The sequence below is a fragment of the Diabrotica undecimpunctata genome, chromosome 7 (assembly GCF_040954645.1).
Source record: "Diabrotica undecimpunctata isolate CICGRU chromosome 7, icDiaUnde3, whole genome shotgun sequence".
In the NCBI taxonomy this organism is placed as follows: domain Eukaryota; kingdom Metazoa; phylum Arthropoda; class Insecta; order Coleoptera; family Chrysomelidae; genus Diabrotica; species Diabrotica undecimpunctata.
In genome coordinates this window covers 157,390,979-157,413,775 of record NC_092809.1, presented here as the reverse complement: position 1 = coordinate 157,413,775, position 22,797 = coordinate 157,390,979, and the positions used below count along the sequence as shown (strand labels likewise).

The 22,797-nt window shown below is 33.1% G+C and overlaps 1 protein-coding gene across 1 annotated transcript in view; it reads left to right on the top strand.

The window, feature by feature from the left end:
- LOC140447054 (uncharacterized) overlaps window positions 1-22,474 on the top strand; it is a 32,299-nt gene extending 9,825 nt beyond the window's left edge. Inside the window, exons 2-3 of the mRNA XM_072539638.1 lie at window positions 16,204-16,537; window positions 21,967-22,474. Of these exons, the coding sequence (XP_072395739.1) occupies window positions 16,204-16,537; window positions 21,967-22,102 (470 nt within the window). The 3' untranslated portion in view covers window positions 22,103-22,474. The remainder of the gene's footprint in view (window positions 1-16,203; window positions 16,538-21,966) is intronic.
- Window positions 22,475-22,797: the final 323 nt, after the last annotated feature.

The following is a 22,797-nucleotide window of genomic DNA, read 5'->3' as shown; positions in this document are numbered from 1 at the left end:
ATTTACTTATTTTAAAAGTATAATAAATAGTTATTTCTGTACCAAGGGCTTGTATAAGAGCTATTCAGAATCTCTATTGGAATCAAAAAGAGTGAGACTGATCAAATCATCCAACACAGAAGAATTTGAAATTTTAAGAGGGGTGCGACAGGGGTGTATTTTATCTCCTATGCTCTTCAATCTCTATGTGGAGAACATTTTTCCAGAGCCACTGGTGTGCCTCTGTGTGGAATAAAGGTAAACGGATTCCCGATAAATAACATTCGTTACGCCGACGACACCGCGATAATAACAGACAACGAACATGATATGCAGTTGATGTTAAATAAAATAAACACCGTAGGAAAAATATATGGCTTGAAGATAAATGCTGGAAAAACTAAATGCATGTCAATAAGAAAAAACGAACTTTTAAGAATACAACTGCAAATAGATAATGCTCCAATTGATCAAGTGAAAACATTTAAATACTTGGGAATGATGATGAATGACCAATGGGATCCTCAACAAGAAATAAAATGCCGTACCAAACAAGCAAGACAAGCTTTTATTAAATTTAAACCGCTACTATGTAACCGCAATCTTTCCTTCAATCTCCGCTACAGGATAGTTAAATGCTATGTATGGTCCATATTCTTATACGGCATGGAAACATGGACGTTAAGAGTACCTTCCATTAATAAGTTGAAGGCCTTCGAAATGTGGACGTTGCGAAGAATGTTCCGCCTACGATGGACAGATAGGGTGAGAAAGGGGGAAGTCTTAAGAAAGGCAAATACTGAGAGAGAACGACGAATGCCTTCACTAGATCAATGAAACATATATTGGCAGGCAGGTATTCTACTGATTTTTCTTTTATTTGTCTTAAGGACAAAGTCGGCATCTGTGCAAGATCTGCCTTATCGAAATCCTTGTTGGTTGCCCTCTTGGAATATGAGGCCATTAATCTTGTTTCTTATAATCTTTATCGTAAATTTTTAATGTTTTGCTAGTAAGTTCATTGTTCTATAATTGGTTGGAAGCTGTTTATCTCCCATTTTAAAAATGAGTATCATGGTGGTAGTTCTCCAGTCATTTGGAGTTCTATATTGGTATGGGATTTTCTAGATTAATAAAATTCTGTCAGTTATTGTATTCGATTCTATCCAAATTTTAGCTTTTGTCTACATTTAATTTCTGGAGGGCTGATTGTATGTCTTGAGGTACTTTCGATATTTTCATTTATTTTTATTTATGGAGTGTTCGACAATTCTTCCGTGTCTTCTACCTTGTATAGTTCAGTGAGATAATCAATCCATTCTTTCTTAAATATTTGATTCGTGTCAACTGTTTAATTTCTTATAATAATCTTCTTTAACTTCATTTATTTAAAACTCTAGAGAGACTCATAAAATTTAAACTGGATTGGTGGTTACAAAAAAATAATTTGCTACCAGAAAATCAGTTTGGTTATAAAAGAAGCTTTGGAACAATGCTCTAACAACCATTGTGGTAGATGTACAAAATACCTTAACCAGAAACAACTATTTAACAGGACTATTCTTGGATATTGAGGGAGCATACGAATCAGTTTGCTTGTCAACTTTAAGAAATAAAATGGTTAATTTATTTCATATGCCAATCGCATTCGTGGATACAATAATTGGATTTTACACAAAGAGGATCATCTATGTAAGAGATCATAATAACAAGCTAATTGGACCGCGATATAATTATCAAGGTATACCACAAGGCTCAGTTTTATCTCCAATCTTATTCAATATATACAGCTCTGACATACATAACATCCAAATAAATAACAGTTTATTCAAAATCGTACAGTATGCCGACGATTTCTGCATCTATACAGAAAACAAAAAATATGAAACCTGTATACAAAGCCTTAGCAAAGTATGTGAATTCCTTTTTTCGTGGTTCTTAGAGAATGGTCTCAATTTATCTATAGAAAAATCAGTAGTATCTATCTTCACAAGACACAACATTCCTACAAATGAAAATATCATTCTGAACGATCAATGTTTTAAGCTTCAAAATCATGTCAAATATCTAGGCCTTATTTTGGATAAGAAGTTAACTTGGAGACAACACATAGAGTACATGCTTGATAGATGTAACAAAGGCAGCAATTTCCTCAGAATGACAACTAAAACGTGGTGGGGTTGCGATGTAGAAACATCCTTGTTGTTTTATCGCGCATATATACGATCTATTCTAGATTACGGTGCTACTCTTTATGGTTCCGCCTCTAAGAACCTTTTAAGAAAAATCGACACGTTTCAAAATTCTATTATGAGGGTATGTTTGGGTGCTATGAGATCAACCCCTATACAACCCTTATATGTTGAAGCCGCTGAGCTACCCCTGGAAAATAGAAGAAATTTTTTAAGTGAAAAAAGCCTTCTTAAAATTCTATTAACTAACTCCCAGTTATTTTCAAGCGTCCGTCAACTTAACGAGTCAGATCTTACAAACAAATATTGGGAGAAAAAACCTTCCCCGCCTTTATGCATGACATTACAGAATAATCCTATTTTTTTCAAGAAATTGGACACGGTTGACAGAAGCTTAGACTACTATTCTTTATTCCACAGAACTCAGGTTATAATACCCACTTATAGTGAGAACACCATTATGAGTAGCAATCTTCTAATATCTCTACTGCAGGATTATAGGGAAGCCACAGTAATATACACGGACGCATCAAAAACAACAGAAGGGACTGGATGCGCATACTTTTTACCTGCTACAAACGTAGAATTCAAGTATAAACTACCATATGAATTTTCAATCTTTTCAGCGGAATCAATAGCTATACTTGAAGCTCTGAAATATGTTAAAAACACCTGTAATAGACATATCTTAATTCTGTCAGATTGCCTTTTAGTTTTGCAGAGCATAAAAAACATTGAATTACCCTCAACATTTAGCAACCCCTACATATTTGAAATAAAACCGATTGTATCATTTATCATCGACTGGAGTCAACATAAAATTTATTTGGGTCAAAGCACATATTGGTCTCAAACACAATGAATATGTAGATCACTTGGCTAAAATGAGTGTAACAACTGGCTTTACGTTGAAATATATGCTTAACACATCAGATGTTACTACGATTTTCAAAAAAAATCAGCAACTTAGATGGAAAGAGCAATGGAAACATTACTGTTCTACAAACCATAAAAGGTATACCTCTTTACAACCAACTCTACCTCAAACAACCTGGTTTCAGAATTTCAAAGCTCCTCGTAAATATATTACTACTATAAATCGAATACGCTTTGGACATGCATGCTACCCATGCCATTTATTTAAAATTAAAGTCATCGATGATGATAGTTGCAAACATTGCGGCAAGCTAGGTGACCTCGATCACATCTTCTTTGAATGTCCTAAATTTATTCAGCATTCAAACTCCCTGTATACAAAATTAACTAAATGCAATACATACGCTCCATATAATATACAGTCCTTGTTAGCCATAGGTTCTGTAACAATATATAATTTAATTATAGAATTTTTGTCAGACACATGCATAGCTTTATAAATCTGGTACTCGTTCATGAAAATGTTCATGAGCGTGTATAGGATTAGACTTGTACCCTTTGTTTATCCTATATGTAACAATACCTTATCCGTGGTCCAGTATTGTTTGTCTGTTAAAATAAATGTCTTGACGGACCCCTAGACGAGAAGCGAGTGTCCTTGTATTTTCCTTCGACGTGTTCTTCTATTAATTATTCGTCTATTTCGTTTTAGGGATATCGCTGTGCATTTGTCTGAGAGAAATAATCTGTACTTATCTGTGTATACTTTTTTAAGGAATATATTATAACCTTTCGAGACTGGCTGAATGACGAAAGTCAATTCCACAAAAAAAAAAATTATTTAATGATTGTTGAATCCGGGGTTTTATATTTCTAGATCTTAATAGTTTAAGCCATCTGCAAGTCTTACTCTGCCAAACTCCTTGGTAAGGTCCATGAAGTACTTGTGAGCATGTTTGTTGAATTGAATTGCCTTTTCCACTATCTGGTGGATAATGAATATCGCATCGATCGTTGACTAATTTTTTCCAGTTCTAGCGATATGATTTTTGCATCAATTTCATAACAATTCGTGATAGTTTTTGGGATCGCCTTTTTCACGGCCAACCCTGGCGCTTTTCGGTTTTTAGTTTGTATAGCGTTGATTTAATCATTTCGGTTGTTATTTGCCATTCATTAGTAGTTGTGTTTTCGGTATCCTCCAGCTGTTCTTCCTCTTGTTTCAGTAGTTGACTTTCAAAGAGTTTTTCGAAATGCCTTTTCCATTTATTTGTCGATATTTTGGTGAATTGATAAACTATAATAAATGAAAATTTTACATTATTATATTTTTTATTACTGTAAACATTATTAAACACATGCATAAAACTTACAAAAACGTTAAAATTGTCAAGAAACGCCACTGCTTAATATAATATTGGGTGGTAAGTACCCAAATGGTATTTTCGGTCGTTTTGTTCAATTATGCATATGATAATGGTTTGCTGAAGGGGTTCGGACTGTAATACTATCAATTTTCTCGTTTCCTGTTACTTGAATGCTGTAATTAAATGAAGCAGTCTTTATTGCTTTCCTTTAAGGACCAAGGGTAGCAGAACCGTATTTAATAATAACCTCTCTGAATAATTTTTACGCCTAAATATACATTTGTTTATCAATTTTATTAAATATTAGTTTTTAGTTAAGTAGTTCAAAAAATATTAAACTAGTTTAGAGTTTTTTATTTCAGATTTCGCAGTTGCTGTTTGTCTAATGAGAAAACGATCAGATGAACCTTTCATTCTCTAATTCTTTAATTTTGATTGATATATTATCTTTCGTGACAGGAATATCGTAATCCGACAATTGATAACTCTACAAATGGTAACAGACAATTGGTAACGGCGAGTTTGTAACTACCACTATTCATAACAGTATAATTTTTTTTTAACAAAATCGCATCAGCCAAATTGGCTATTAGCGAAACAATGATAGCGAACAATAATTTGTATTATATTTATAATGTTAGTTTAGATAGCATTTAAAACGTTAATTGACGTTAAGAAACTTTTTATGTTTGAAATATTGTACTGTAGACCTAAAATATCGCTAAGTTTGTTTGGTATATTGTACGACATGCTTCTTCTTCACGTTCCATCTTCTATCGAAGGTTGGAAATCATCATGGCTATGCGGATTCTGTTGATTGCCGCTCTAAAAAGTTCTGCACTACTGCATTCAAATCATTCCCTTAAGTTCTTAAGCCAGGATATTCTTCGTCTTCCCACATTTTGCTTTCCTCGGATTTTGCTTTGCATAATAAGTTGTAATACATTCTTTGAATCCATGATATTCGTAGGATTCTTCTGTAACACCAAAATTCAAAGGCGGCCAACTTATTTAGGTGGACTTGTTTTAGTGTCCACGCTTCCAAGCCATAAAGAGAAGTAGAGAACACGTAACATCGAAGCATTCTCAGGCGTAGTTCTAACCTTATATCCCGACAACAAAGAAACTTTTTAAGTTTAATGAATGATGCACGTGCTATTTCAATTTGTGTCTTAATTTCTTTGGTTTGGTCTACATCTGACGTTATCCATGTTCCTAAGTATGTATAGTTATTAACACTCTCAATTGCAGTATCTTCAATAGTCAATTGGATATTTGCATGTGCAGATTTAGTCATGATCATGCGCTTTGGCGTTAATGCTGGACATTTCTCTAATATATGTTTGGTTGTTAATTTTTCATCACAGTTGTCACATCTTGGTTCTTGTTTGTTGGAGAACACGTAGCTATTAATTAATCGCGTATGACCCGCGATTCGGAGTCGCGTTAATATTACCTGGTCTAACAGTATAATTCTTAACTTCAAAATTGAATTATTTGATTTATTTTTGTTACGTGGAAATTAATTTTTGTTATAGTAGAAATGAAATTACGTTTATATATTTAACGAACCAACATCAGGATAAACATTTTTATCACATTTCATATTTCGTGGAGAAGTATATTTTGAAAATTGTGTCTTAAAATAAAATAAATATAATCTATGTAGTGCAAACACTCCTGACCATGGAGTCAAAATTCACGTAAAGGCAGAAAGGTTCTATTATAAGTGGAATTATACTAACCAAACTGAAACGTCCTACCTTTCACATTGCATAATATAGTGCGTTTCGCATGGAAGTGGGGACTAAACCAAATTTCGTCTACTGCGCCGTGGTCAGGAGTGTTTGCACTATCTCTACCTGTAACAGGAAATATAATTAAAGTTCGTGTTTTTTAATGTTCCTTAAATTTTTTATATATCTAGAAAAAAGTAATAATGAAGTAATTAGTGAAATCTTTTAGTCGATAACCATCTTTAGAAATTTTCAACTTTTAAGTAAACATTTTGTAAAGGAAAGTGTGCAATTATACCTACTATTATAATAAACCTACTGATTGGTTATAACATAAATTGAGAAACATTATTGATCTTCTAACTAGTGTCTAGAGTTTTCTGAATAATAATTGTGTTTTCAATGTTAAGCAGCTAAGGGAGAATAAAATATCTTTGGACACCCAGTTTATTCCAATTTTAACATGTAGTTGTTTAATTCAATGTAGAAGTGTCACACAAAAGTTTGCTTACTCTGCTCTCGTACCAAGAATTTGGACACTTCACATTTACAAAATAATTATAAAACTACTCGATAACACTTAAGTATTAATAGTTATTTAACCAACAAGTGTATTAATAAGGGCGATTAACAATTGAGATATATTAACGCGCGAGCGAAGCGAGTGCGTTAATGTTCGAGATTGTTAATCGCCATTTTAATTCACGAGTTCGTTACAAAACTTTTCCGTCAGCCGAACTTATCAGAAATAAAAATATCTAAGTTTAAATTTTTATTTACTTAACGATAAATAATGACATACAATGACAGACAGTACTTACAGCGGCTACTTCATTTTAAATAATTTTTAGTGGGAATATAAATAGGTATGTTTGGTTGCCTACACCACAGGTAACTGCCAATCACAGAGCATTAAATGTGGTTAAATTAATTTATGCAAGCAATGTATGTTGTGTTGCCTATAATAAAATCGTTCAATAATAGAAAATCATTCATTAATAGGGGTCATTAATCAATGATTTTGAGGGTGTTAAAATTGATCATAAATGGACGGTCGACGGAAAATAATATTTAATACTATTTAATCTTTCTAATACATATATTATGAAAATCTTAATCATTACACTCATTACACCATCCCTCTGGCAGCTTAAGATTTTTTTTATTCTCTAATTTACGAAATAAACTAAATCTAAAAAAAATGTGTCGGATAAATTATCATAACGTTTGTGTTTGTGTTTACTAACAAATAAACATTCTTTATACTTCAAAATTATGTGTCATATACTCACCTATCCAAATAAATGAAATACTATTCTATATTTGCAAAATTTACATATTATTATTATTATTATTATCCAAATTTAGCCATACGGCTCACACTCCCTCTCAAAAGGATTGAGCTCTGGTGGGACTCTTTCATGTTATCGAGCCCTAGGTGACTTGGTACGCTGAAGTATCTACCAAAAATTTTTTTACACATCTGGACGTTGAGAGTAGTACAGTTTTCTGCATGGTCTTGTAGATATGTTCAGTCAGACCTAGAGTATTTTTATGTTTTCTAGGAGGTTCTTCGGAATAACTTCAGTAGTAGAGATAATAATAGGTATTGTCTGGGTACTTTCCATTCTCCACTGTCTTTGTATTTGAATTTTCATATCCCTGTACTTGGCGATCTTTTTGTTCTGTTTAACATGAAGATTATTATTGTTGGGTATCGCCACATCAATTAGTATTGTTTATTAAGTTTGTCTCTTAAGTTTATTAACTAGCTTGTAGTATAGCTTGTAGTTGTCATTCTCAAGTATACTTTCAGGAACGTATTGATAATATGGGAGATGGTTTGTTTGGAAAAGTCCCAGTTTGATGGCTATCTCTTGATGAAGGATCTTTCCTACTGAGTCGTGCCGTTCCTTATATTCAGTTGCAGCAAATACCTGGCAGCCCCCGGTAAGGTGTTGGATGGTTTCCTAAGCTTGACATCCATATCGACATTTGTCATTTTGGACCTGACGGTCTTTGACGATATATTTTAGGTAATTTTTGGTTGGCATAACCTGATCGTGAATGGCGAGTACTGAACCTTCTGTTTCAGGGAACATCTTTCCAGATGCCAGCCAATGGTTTGACGCTATATTGTCGACATGGTCTTGACTGACCTCATTGAGATGTCGCCCGTGCAGAGGCTTGCACATCCAGGTGCGCATTTTTTTGTCCGTAGTAAGATGGTTTATGCGCATATCTGGTTTCCTCAGTTGAATCGGTGTTAGCCTGCACCTGAGAATCACTTCTTAAATTAGTAATATGTTTTTCTAGTTGCTCACTTATATCAATAAGTTCTCGTCCTCCTAAATACCGCGGTAATGTCGTTCTTTTTACTGCACTTCGAGGATGGTGTTTTTGTGCCTTTGTGAGGTGTGTTCGTACTTTTCGCTGAAGAGTTTCTATATCCGTTTTTGTCTACTTAACAGTACCAAATGAGTAGCTATTCCAGATTTAGCCATACTGCTCACACTCCCTGTAAGGGGAAAATGCACTCATCCTAGATACCTACGGTATCAAAAGGATTAAGCTCTGGTGGGACTCTTTCATGCCCAAATTTTTTATGTTTTCTAGGAGTTTCTTTGGAATGACTCCAGTGGTAGAAAGAATAATAGGTATCGTCTGGGTACTTTCCATTTTCCATTGTCTCCTTACTTTTATTTTCAGATCTCTGTACTTGGCGATCTTTTCTTTGCACTTAACTCGCAGATTATTGTTGTTAAGTATCGCCACATCGATTAGTGTTGTTTGTCTCATTAGTTTATTAACTAGCACGAGATCTGGTCTATTACTTGCTACAGTTTGGTCTGTGAGCACAGTGCGAACTCAGTATAGCTTGCAGTTGTCATTCTCAAGCATACTCTTAGGAACGTATTGATAATATGGGAGATGGTTTATTTGTGGAAGTCCCCGTTTAAAAGCTATCTCTTGATGGAGGACCTTCCCTACTGAGTCATGCCGTTCCTTATATTCAGTTGCAGTTAGTGCCTAGAAGTCTCCGATAACATGTTGGATGGTTTGACGATATATTTCAGATAATTTTTGGTTGGTATAACCTGATCCTGAATGGCAAGAAATTTGACACTGGAAAAAGTAGATTTTCTTGATGCATGCACGCCACGTGCGCCCACCTCTTGCATTTAGTGCACTGTACCCAATCTTCATTTGTAGTTCTCCACAGATGAGACACTCGGTAGTTTCTCCTTCTTTAGTGTTCATCTCTAAACTTCCACTACTTGGTGTCGTTGATGAGAAAAGTTGTCTATTTACATCAAGACTCTTCTTTTGTTTCTTTCTTTTTTCAAACTGTTTGGTTTAGTTTTTTCTGGCTGGGTTCATTTTCTTTACTTTTTTCTCTGCTGCATTTTTGATATTATCTTGTGATTCCATAAACGCTTTCTCCAACATAGCTTTATAAAAAGATTCAGTCAAGATCCTCACTCTTCTCACTTTGTCTCTTTCTTTGAATAATTTTCTTTTTGGCCTCGTTTGTTACAGTTGAAACTTTGTCCTTCACAATTTAAAAAAAGAGAGACTTGGGGCTCTGAAGTTCATCGTAGGATTTAGAAATGCTGTAAGTAGGTAAAGATAGAGCTGTCACAGTGAAACTACTTCAACTGCAACTGTGGAACACGATTTTAATGGTTTTTCAGAAGAGGTAGATAAAACTGCATCAAATCTTTCTGTTACAGCCAACGGTAGTTCAGATGAAGACGTTGTAAAGTAGGGGACTGTGTTACCATGGGCTTCATTGATTTTTAATTCAAAGTATTTCAATTACATAGTTCGATTTCTATTTTTCTACAGTATTGATAGTGCTTGGTAGACCTTTTTATTGTAGTCAACCACTCATTATCTCACAAATTATTTAGTATATTTCTAACATTTACGCTCTATATCTACTTCAGATGTGCCCAAACGAACACCCAAATTATTACTGACAGGTTTGAGTGTGAGGAAATTTTGTATCAACTTCGAGTTTTTTCAAAGTTAATTAATTTTTCGTCAGTTGAAAAAACGTTTATTGACTTATTTCAGGTGCCCCTGAAGATGCCCTAGGTGCGAAAGTAATTGGGCAAGATTTAATAAAAAAACTGTGCTCGATATCTGCCTTTTATTCTATTAAACTTCATTTATTCGAGCATTGAACCTTATATCACTTTATAAGAAAATAAACTACTTACCAGGCATCACTGTAAGCTGTCAACTCAATGTTACTATAAGACTCTCACGAAATGACCGCCGCCTGCAGAATGAAACGAAGTGGCATAGAGCTCTTACCTCTAGAGTGCATACATCTGCTATCAATGGACTTTATCGAACACACTCTATCTGGTAGTGGGCAGTGTCCGGTACTAGGCAGTTTCAGGTACTGGGCAAGTCTTCCTTATGTTTTTCCCATAGATTATTTACTTAATTTGTTACCGTTCTTCGCATAGAAGTATTTTCGTTTATTTAATGTTTTTTGTATTTGTGTAATCAAGACTAATATTATTGTACAGTGAATGTTTAAATATAATTTCTTCCATGAATATCAAAACGTCCAATTTAAATTAATCAGCTAAAATTACGTTCATAGTACAAAAAAATATAATACTCTTCAGCGAATAATCAGCTAAAATTACGTTCATAGTACAAAAAAATATAATACTCTTCAGCGAATAATCAGCTAAAATGACGTTTATATTACAAAAAAGTATAATACTACTCTTCGGCGAATAACAGTGAAATTATTTCAGTTGTAAATTATTTAATTAAAAAAGAGGTTCAGAAACTATTTTGTGGCATGTTAAAGCTAATATTGTGTTTATATGGGATTGCACAATTGATTGTAATGAAAAGTACATTTTACGTTTGTTTTTGACATTTCAATTTCTACTCCAGAAATTGTTTTCAAAAAAGATTATTTTAACGTAAAGAGTTGTTATAACCTAGAGTTGTATATTAATTGGCAAAAGAAATTATTTTTACAACATTTTTTCGGTTTCGCCAGGTAGAAATCGTTTGATTTCTCTTTTTGTTAAATTATTTTTACTTAATAAGTAATACTATTTCTGTAAAGAATTGTAAGCAATAGAGATAATTATTCACATATAACGTACCGCTCTATACCGAATTAGTTGTTATTTAATCTAAATGACGCAAAGGTAGAGACTTTAAAGTAAGTTTTAATCATTTTCATAGAGTTAACCAAAGTAATTTTTACCAACAATAAACTTTCTTCCTAAGAACCAATCCTGTCTGTTTAAAAGTAAAAGTAATATGCTTTTTGAAGGGCTTCGCATATAACAATCATTGTAATTTTCTTTTACACGAATGCGTTGCACGGTAACAGAGCACCATTATTTCAATTTGACGTATTTAACAACTTTTTTTGTCGTTAATATCAGTGTATTTCCCTTTATTAACTAAAATGAACTTGTTAAAGGTAATACCACGTTGTTTAAAGGATGAAAGTATCAATTTTCGTAAATTATTACCTTTGTCTACAGAATGTTGTATAATTTAAAGAAACAGGTAGTGGCTATTACGATAACATACATCTCTTGTTAACATAAGGTTTAGTAGTACCATGAAAAAGAAAAACCGCAACGTATTAAATAACTGAAATATTTTTCCTCCAATTTGCTAAAGTATGCAAATATGCTATTTTATATCCAGATATCGTTCGACAATTATTTTTCTAGTAAAACACTTAAGTAACACTTTAGTAAAAATGGTGAGTAGTTTTGAGGTGAGTTCCTGTAGAATAATTCAATTGATTACATAAAACCAATTTTAACTTAAGAACGCCTGTCAAAAAAATAATGAAAATATCTGTTTAAAATCTTCACATTACCTCCAGTAATGACAAAATTGCGCTGTTAATAATTCCATTGTATCCCACAGTCAGTATAAGAGTTTTTGCATTTACATCGCTCTTAATATTGACATCAAATCATCATGGACACAAAACAAAAATATTGAGATTTATCAAGGAAATGGTAAATATAATGCTAAGAATAGGAAGTATAGAATTTGAAGAAGTAGCTAATTTTAATTTTCGGAGTGTCATGTCTAATATGACAAATATGAGATATGAATCAAGTGATATCAATAAAAGGATTATGATAACGAATAGAACCTTTCAAACAACTAAAATAAATTTTGCATTTCAAATTACTAACACAGCATAAAGATAAAAACATACAAAACAATGACTGGACCAGTAATGATGTATGGCACTGAAACTTTTTCTAGAGTAAAAATGTAAGAAAAAAGGCTGAGAATAGCAAAGAGGAATAAAATGAGAATTATAATGGGGCTGTTAGCCTAGGGCAAAATGAATTTAAAAGTAGAAGAAATTAAGAAATAATAGATGCAGTTGGGTCACGGTGTAGGCAGATTGAGACCTCAGTGCCGTTTGACGGTTCTTGTAATTATACAGAACACGATACTGGTACGTCACGAGTGAGGGGAGTAGGCAGATTGGGACCCCGAACTCGGAAGGAACTGTATTTATCTTGAAAATGGCTCCAAAATGGGTACTGAAACGTCGAACATTAAATTCTCAACGCGGTTCTTCCAGAGAACTGGGCCAGGTGGCCCAACTCAGGTTGTTTTTCAACAGACGAAGCCACAATATATTATTCTGGTAGGGGGAATAACCAACACAGACACGGCGTGGCAGTAATAGTTAATAAAAAATCTAATAGAGCGGTGGAATGCTATTTCCCTATCTCAGAAAGGATAATGGTACTGAAGTTGGTGACATCTCATGCCAAACTGAATTTGATATAAGTTTATGCTCCTACAACAAACACCGATGAAGAAGAAGTGAAATTATTTTACTGAGATATCGAAGAGGCACTTAGAATAACGAAAACCAGAGAAATCACGATAGTACTAGGTGATCTCAATGTAAAGATTGAAAAGGGACAAAGTGTTTAGGAAACTGTGGTCTGGGAAATCAAAACAAGAGAGGAGACCATCTGTTTCAACTCTATCAAGAGCAGAACTTGATTATTACAAACACATTTTTCAAGTTACCAAACAGACAATTGCATACATGGCGATCGCCCGCAGATACACCGAAGAAAGTAGTCAGGAACCAGATAGACTACATTATGATCAATGAAAGATACTGTAATGCTGTTAAAGAAGTGAAAACATATCCTGGATCAGACGTGGCCTCAGATCACAATCCACTTATCGCCAAGATTATACTCACTCTTAAAGATATTAAAAGACATCCAAAGAATCCCTACAATAGACACAAGAAAACTTAATGAACCTAAAGTAAAAGAATGCCTTCAACATTAACTGCATGTGAACTGCAGCAAATTGAACACAAACACCAATGATATTGACGAGTACTGGGATCGACTAAAACATTGTCTACTGAAACCCTGTAAAGAAATACTAAAGACTTCCGCAAGGAGAAAAGAAAAATGGATGAATGACGAGATACTCAATATGATGGAACAACGGAGACAATTTAAAAACAAAGACAACAATAAATACACAGTGATAAACCACGAGATCAGGAAGATGATAAAGCAGACAAAAGAAAAATACTTTGAATAGAAAGGCAAAGAGATCGAAGACCTTCAAAACAAATTTGATCTGTTTAACCTACACAAGAAAGTTAAAGAACTGGCAGGACAAAGAAAACAAAATCCCACTCGTGCAATTCTGGATGGACACGGGACTACTATAATACATACAGACGAGAAAGTACAAAGATGGGCAGAATATATCGACGAATTGTTTGATGATGAAAGAGGAGATCTGGAGCACATAGAACTTACGTCAGAAGAAATAGGTCCATATATTACAAAAGAAGAAATATTACACGCATTAAAAACAATAAAGAGTGGGAAAAGCCCTGGACCTGACATGCTTCCTATAGAAATTATAAAAATTCTAGATGAGAAGCACATTGATGTTTTAGTGACACTCTTGAACAAAATTTATTATTATGTATTACCCAAAGAGTGGTTAACGTTGATTTTTATTTATATTTCCAAAAAGAAAAACGCAAGAGAATGCAGCGATTACCGCACCATTAGCTTGATGTCTCATGTGCTAAAGTTACTACTAAAAGTCATCCATAACCGAATATATCACAAACTGTTTTATTGACTATAATAAAGCATTCGATAAAGTACGATATAATCAATTAATGAATGTCCTGAAATCAAAAAAGATTGACTGTTTTTAAATTTATACTATAAACATCGAGCAAAAGTACGTGTTAACGAACAGCTGTCAGAAGAAATTGAAATTAGATGTGGAGTGAGACAGGGATGCGTATTGTCGCCAATTCTTTTTAATACCTACTCCGAAGAGATTCTGAAAAACGATCTTGAGGGTGAAACAGCTGGAATAAAGGTAAATGAAGTTCCGATTAACAACATTAGATATGCGGACGACACTGTGATATTAGCCGAAAATATTGAAGATCTTCAGAGACTGGTGACCAGAATAGCGGAGTATGGAAAAGAGTATGGTCTAATAATGAATGTCAAGAAGACGAAATTTATGAGAATATTGAAAACTCAAAGAAATAACGAGAATCTTCTAATAAACGGAACCAATTTGAACAAGTGGACAAACATGCATATCTGGAAACAATGATTAACTCCACAAATGATTACATTCAGGAGATCAAAATCAGAATAGAAAAGGCTATAACAAATTTCAACAAAATGAGAAGAGTGCTATGTACAAGGGATTTAAAATTGGAACTAAGAGTTAGGTTGGCGAGGTGCTATATTTTTTCGACTTTATTTTATGGAATGCAATCTTGGACCTTGAATGCGGCATCAATAAAAAAACTGAAATTATTCGAGCTGTGGGTGTATAGAAGAATTCTGAAAATATCGTGGACAGAACATGTCACAAACAAAGAGGTTCTGAGAAGGATGAATAAAGAAATATAAATTTAAAATATAATTAAAACAAGAAAATTGGAATATCTTGGACATATTACACGTGGAGAGAAATACACCTTGCTCCAACTGATTATGCAGGGAAAGATCCAGGTAAAGAGAAGCATAGGAAGACGTAGAATGTCATGGCTGCGCAACCTGAGAGAGTGGTGCGGATGTACATCAAATGAACTTTTCAGAGCAGCCGTCTCAAAAGTCCGAATAGCTATGATGATTGCCGACCTCTGCCACGGAGATGGCACTTGAAGAAGAAGAATATTCTATCTTCTGATCCGGTCTAGCTGCTTTGTTATTTTGTAATCTCTGTAGAGCCATTTATTTTCTGAAATCAGTATACTTGGCTCCGTGTCTGTTTTTGGCTACGAACGTTGCTTCTCTCCGTCACTCATACTTCTTTGACATTTCTAATTTTTGTTCAAACATATGCCTGAGTTTCTTTATACTTTTACATCTACTCCTTTTTAAATTTTCTCCGTTATTCCATCAAATTTATTATCTTAAATTAAAGTCATTCATGATTTATGTTGTTTTTTTGTACGTAGGTATATCTTCTTGTGCATCAAAGATTGCACTTTTCAGAAGACTTCAAGTGGACTCTAAATTCTTCAATAATTGTAGGTTTGGTCTCTGTATTTTAATTGGCTTTCAAAAATTAATTTTATTTTGTCTGGTAGTTTAGCATTTCCGAACATTTAGAATTTTTGGCCGAACTTGTATTTTTAATTGAATCATATCCCTGTTTAAAGTCTATAAAAATTTGGTATACCTCTTCCAATAATTTTCGACCATTTGTCGAATAGTAAATATTTGATCAATTATCGACCCTCCAGGTAACTGAAGCCACACTGGTAGCCCCAACATTTTCTAGGCGTATCTTTTTAACAGAATCTAAGTCAGGTTAATAAGGTCAGTCACATTAATTTTTCGTATTTTGAGACCAATTTCCAGAGTGGAAATCGAAACGTCAAAATAAACTTATTTTAAAGTCAAATTGTGAAATTGTGAAAATACAATTTCTTGATGATGATTTATTAACACATTGTAAATATTTATAATTTAAAACATTGTTTCTTTGCAGGTAATTCGGATATAGACGACGATTTAGATGAATCCCATTCAGCAGAAGGCTCAGCCGCTACGAAAGCTCGCAGACGACGTACGGCGTTTACAAGTGAGCAATTATTAGAACTAGAAAGAGAATTTCATGCGAAAAAATACCTTTCGCTTACAGAACGAAGTCAAATAGCCTCTGCACTTCGATTGAGCGAAGTTCAAGTTAAAATTTGGTTCCAGAATCGAAGAGCGAAGTGGAAAAGAGTAAAGGCCGGCCTTGGTAGTGGGCCGCACCAAGGAGTCAAGAATTCCCACCAGAAAAGTAAACTTGTAGTACCCATTCCAGTACATGTTAACAGGTAAGTTTATTCTAGGCTGAATTAAAAAAGTTGCATTTTGTAATTTTAATTTTCAATTAACATGATCTTTTTAAACCCTAAAATGTTAACCAATGTGCATTTTGCATGTTGTTTAAGAAATAAACCCATTTAGATCCCTGTGAAATATGAAGGTCTAATAAATTATTCATTGTTCTGAGTTATCTATAGTTTAGAAATTCATTGGAACTTTAATTTTTTCTATATTATATGATTTTCTGTCGTTGGTCATTCTAGTCCAGGAAATGAAGCATTTCACCTCGCAATTTTTTCGTCCTGCGTGGATTGACTTGAAATTTTAACAGAAGGTAGGTAATAGCCTAAGGATCAAAATCTATATCGAACCAAAGTGCGCCAAAGCCTTGGGGGTGGTTGCCACCCCATCTCGGGGGTGAAATTTTTTTTTTACGTTTTAACCACAGGTTTCGATTAGAAAAGTGATTCTAAACAAAAAATGTTCTATACATTTTTTTTTGTAAAACTTATATTTTTCAAGTTATTCGCGATTGAAAGTAACAACTTTTAGACGAAAAAATCGACGTTTTTAATCGATTTTTCGCGAATAACTCGAAAATGGTGCATTGTATCAAAAAAATTGTACAAAACAAATTTGTAGCTTTTAAAAAGACAAATACAATTCATTTTTTAAAATATTTTTGCGATATAATAGGAACCGAAATACGGCCTATCAATGTTCAGCGGTTTTCTTTAAATGCCAAATTTGAAAGATTCAAAGTCAAATATCAAAAAAATGATGCATTTTTGGAAGAAAACTCATAGAACCTTTTTTAAAGAGCATAAATAGACCTATCATAAAAAAAGCTCAAAAATTGAGTGAGTTATGATGAAAATAAGGTCAATACCTCATTTTTTTACGAAAAAATCGATGAAAACAACCCCCTAACTACGCCCATAATTAAAATCGATCTTCACCCTTCTGCAATTCTCTTTGTACATGTATTGTTAATACGTCCAAGAAGTTTGACCCATTTAAAATGCTTAGTTTTAGAAAAAGTACAGCTTAAAGCGAGAAATGATTTACAATTTCATATTTTTTACCCTTCTTTTTTTAAATATCCCCGAAAATACTGAATATATGAAAAAAATAAAATGTACTAAATTGTAGCTTTTTTAAAATTTTCTAAAATTTTCCTTTATTTGGATTTGTTGTACAATGAATATTCTTCGAGCCCTTTAAACTCACCCCATTTAAAAACCAAGGGTTCCAAAAAGATTTAATTCACAGATCCTTGTAGCTCTTATAAACCTCTACAAAATCGTTTTCGAAGAAACACTCTATCGTTAAAAATGAAGGAAATACGTTAAAAAACCAATTAATTTTTTGAAATAGGGTACCCAGATAGTTCAAAATTAATAGCTTTTTCCCATGCTTTTACTGGCTGTGATACTGTATCTGCTTTTTACAATAAAGGTAAAAAATTTTATTGCATGAGGGAACATGCCGAAATTTTTTACAGTAGTACTGCTAAGCTTGAAGATATTTTAGATGGCAGATACTGTGCAATAATGTTGTACGGAACTGTTAAAGACACGCAGCTTACCAAGTTAAAAAAAATAAAAGATTTGGAAGCTTTTCTCGAACAGTTCATCAAAGCTACAACGAAAAACTGTGCGGTTAAGCTATCATCCCTTCTGCCCACTGTTGATGCCTTAGATGAGCATTCAAAAAGATGCTATTACCAAATTCAACAGTGGCTTGGCAATGAAAATATCAGAGCAACAGATTGGGGAACAAACAACCTGCACCCGATGAACTTTTGAAAATTATTTTTTGCCAATGCAAAAAATGATGCGGCGTTTCATGTGGGTGCAGAAAAGTTGGTTTATACTGTAAGTCTACTTGTTCTGGGTGCTCAGGTGAAGGGTGCAATAATAGTCCACCAATAATTGAAGAAGATGAAGATGACATAGATCACGATGAAGATGTAATTGATGACGAATAAAATTAATATTATAATTGTTTTACCTATAAATGTAACTATTTTCAACTATTTATGTAAATGTATAAGAATATATGGTGCCTTTTTATGTTGATAAATTTTTTTGTATTTAATTCTACTTTTTTCAATTTATATCTATTAAATTAGTTTATAAAAACTGCAATGTTGTAAAGGGTGATTTTCAAAAGTTGAAAAGTTGCAAAATTTTGGCAAAAAATTGTTTTCACCTATAGCACTCATAACAATTGATTTTTAGGGGTTGAAAATTTATGAAATTGTATTTTAAAGTATAAAAAAATCACTATTTAACTAATCCAAACCAAATTTCACTCATCTTAAGATTTGTAATGTTATTATACAATTTTTGAAAATTAGGGGTAGTTTTCACCCCTAAGAACAATCAGGGTTCATAGGCATGACATAAACTATAAAGCAGAGGGTGAGTTGAGCTTAAATCCAAATTTTTATCCAAATCGATCCAAGGCGAAATCATTTTTTTAGAATTAGTAATTTTTTTACATTAATCTCTAACAAGGGTTGCTTTTTAGGGGTTGAAATATGATGGAACTCTATTCAAAAGTATAAAATAATCATTATTTAAATAATTCAAACCAAATCTTACCCATATTCAGGTTTAATATGTTATTTTATAATTTTTGACAATTAGGGGTAGTTTTCACCCCTAAAACCCTTCAGCGCACTTCGGTTCGATATAGATTTTGATCCTTGGGCTATCACCTACCTTCTGTTAAAATTTCAACTCAATCCATGCAGGACGAAAAAATTGCGAGGTTTTAACTTTTTTCGAGCTTCATTTCCTGAACTATTCGTAGAATGTAGACAAAATTAAAGAATGGTTGACAAATGAATGCATAGGGAACATGTTGTACCTACGGACAATTTGTACAATTTGATTTTTATAAATTTGACAAATAAAGATATTAAAAAATAATAAAATCTGGACAATTGATCATACCTTTGTAAAGCTAATTGGAAAATGCCAATTTTCCAACTTATATATTTCTACACATTTTATCACATTTTTTTGTATGTATGTACGTGTCCCTAGGAACAACCGGTCTGTTGTACCTACGGACACGAAGACTTGTACCTAGGGACACGAGTTGAAGTACCTGTACAACCAGAATTTAATGTGTAAAACAAAAATACTTCCTAATATTCGTAAAAATTATATTGAAAATATAAACTGCCAATAATACACAGACTACCCTAAATTAAATTTATCAAAACATATTGGAAAGATAAATGTGTTTGATTGTCGAGAGGATGAACCTGCTGTGCGTGGTTGAGGAAGTTTTTGTATAATATCGCTGATGTTAGTTGTATACTTCTTTTCATCTTCAACCGTAAATGTATAGCCATGTGCAAAGGAATGAGCTTTCTTTAAATATTTTATTTCTCTCTGTTTCGTCCACCTTTTCTGATATTGCGGCTACAAAATATCCTGAATGCTTTTTCCCTTTTATTTTCTCATTTTTTTCCCAAAATGAAATTTCCACAAAGTATTAGACTCAGTAGAACTCGACAGTGTTATAGAAGCACTAAACGAGAGGCGCATTGATAGCCGATATTCGAGGTTAATATATATATATATATATATATATATATATATATATATATATATATATATATATATATATATATATATATATATATATATATTTATATATATATATATATATATATATATATATATATATATATAAATATATATATATATATATATATATATATATATATATATATATATATATATATATATATATATATATATCGGCTCTAGAAAAAGCGATCAAAACCCTCATAAATGTGGACGGAGAGACGCTACACCACCTAAGCTACGCAGACGATATAGTCCTGATTGCAGACGATTTGGGACAAATAAAGAAAATGTTAGAAGAACTTAGTACAGCCTGTCATAAAATATGTTTAAAAATGAATATCGCAAAAACAAAATATATGACGAACTTAGTACCAAGTAAACACCTTGAAATACAAAATGAAGAAATAGAACTGGTAGACAAATATATATATATATATATATATATATATATATATATATATATATATATATATATCTGGGTCACGAAATTAAGATAAGTAAAGACAATCAAACAACCGAAGTATCATGAAGAATAATACAAGGATGAGCAGCATACGGAGCTCTTAGGAACGTTTTTAAGAGTGACATCACAACTAATATGAAGAAAAAAGTTTTCATCCAATGCGTGCTACCTGCTACCGGTGATGACCTATGGTGGGGAAACATTATCGCTCACAAAGAAAAACGCACAAAAACTAAGAGTAGCGCAGAGAAGAATGGAGCGATCAATGATAGGGGCCACTCTGCGAGACAGGATTAGAAACGAAGATCTAAGAGCTAAGACCAAAGTCATATACGTCATTGAAAGAAGCTATAACTTAAAATGGACATGGGCTGGATACGTTGCCAGAATAAAGGACGGAAGATGAACTCGCAAACTAGTTGAATGGAGACCAAGAGCCGATAAACGTATCAGAGGAAGACCACCAACACGATGGCAAGACGACTTACGAAAGACAACAAAAACTGGATACAGCAAGCACAAGATAGAACAGTTTGAAGACAAACAGGGGAGACCTATGTCCAGCAGTGGATTGAGAGAGGCTGATGATGATGTTATTAAGAAAATACTACCAAATGACATATATCTAATTTCTGATGTTAACGGGTTTCAGGTGACTCAGAAACCATTCGAAGGTGTATTTGATGCTGATCATATCAGATTATGGATGAAACCATCACACTAAACTAAGTCTTCCACTACGACTTCATGGTTCATTGTGTGTTATGGACTTCATCCATTTACGTTGTCAATTTTATTTAGTATTTTAACCTATTATATTACGATTCTTATTTTATTAACATTTTTGTTCACACTAAATTACTTACTTTATATTAAGAAACTACAACAAATATTTGTGCAAAACAATTAATGTCTATTACCCATTATGTCTACAATTAAGAACTTATACTTACGATGAATTACGTTTATGAGGAAGAACTCGTGAAAGGTGCTTATGATAAATATTCTTTATTAGAAACAATTAAAGACAAATGGTTATGAATGTTATGATTTTTGTCATGTTTATGACAAAAGTATTATTTTTTAATAAAAATAATTATTATTAACTTTCAAATAGTTGTATTTCTGTTTATGGAAGAGCCAGGGCGCTCTTGTTGGCTTGGCCAAGTTGTAGGTTTCTTATTGTTACAGCCTTTTTTATTTGAGTTTGACGCTCTGTCAAGGTGTAATGACAGATGACAGATGATAAACAGATAGACACGAAGTAGGAATAAAGTTATGTGAACGACATTGTGTATTATTTTTTATTTCTTAAACAATTGAAGACATCCTTCTACAATATTTTTTTTCTTAATAATTGCAGATTTGCAGTTAGAAGTCAGCATCAGCAGTTAGAACGAGCTCTTGGTGATTTGGCAGGTAGAGTATTAGCTAGTCATGCAGCATTAAGAGCTGGTTTAGACTTACATGGATTCCATACTCAACCTCCGCCCCACTAGATATAAAACTAGATTTATAGCTACTAGTGATTCAGATGTGATGTAAAAGTACGGCTCAAAGATCATGTGTTTCTTGTGAATACTGATATGTTAGTACGATGATTTAATTTCATAAAAGCTTTATTTACAGGGTATTTCTTTGCTATATTTTTGCTTGAATAGTACATAATTAAACATTTGTTTAATTTTTTTTAATATTCGAATAGGACACGGAGATAAGAAATTCCCTGTATAATAACCACGAATTTTTAAAATTCTCAAAAACACTGAAAACTTTTTGACAACAATATTAATTTGGCATTTTACTTTACATATGTATTTTCTAAAATTATGTGTTATTATACACCTTTTCTACAACAACAATATTGGCGTCGATGGCATGGTTGAGAAATAAATTATTTCTTCACTACAACTACAAAACAAAAATGTTAATATCTTGTGTACGTATATAATGAAGGAGGTAAGATCTAAAAAAACACTAACAAAGAAACAAAGAAAATAGTTAAAGGAAAATAATCATTCAACACAAGAGGCTATTCCCAGCGAATCTTTTAACCTCGTCTGTCCATCATGTAGGTGGTGTACCTTTGCTTTTTCTGTCAGCTCGTGGTATCCACACTGTAGTTTTTTGGGTTCACCACCTGTCATTCATTCTGGCCACATAGCCCGACTAGTTCCACTTGAGCCATGCTATA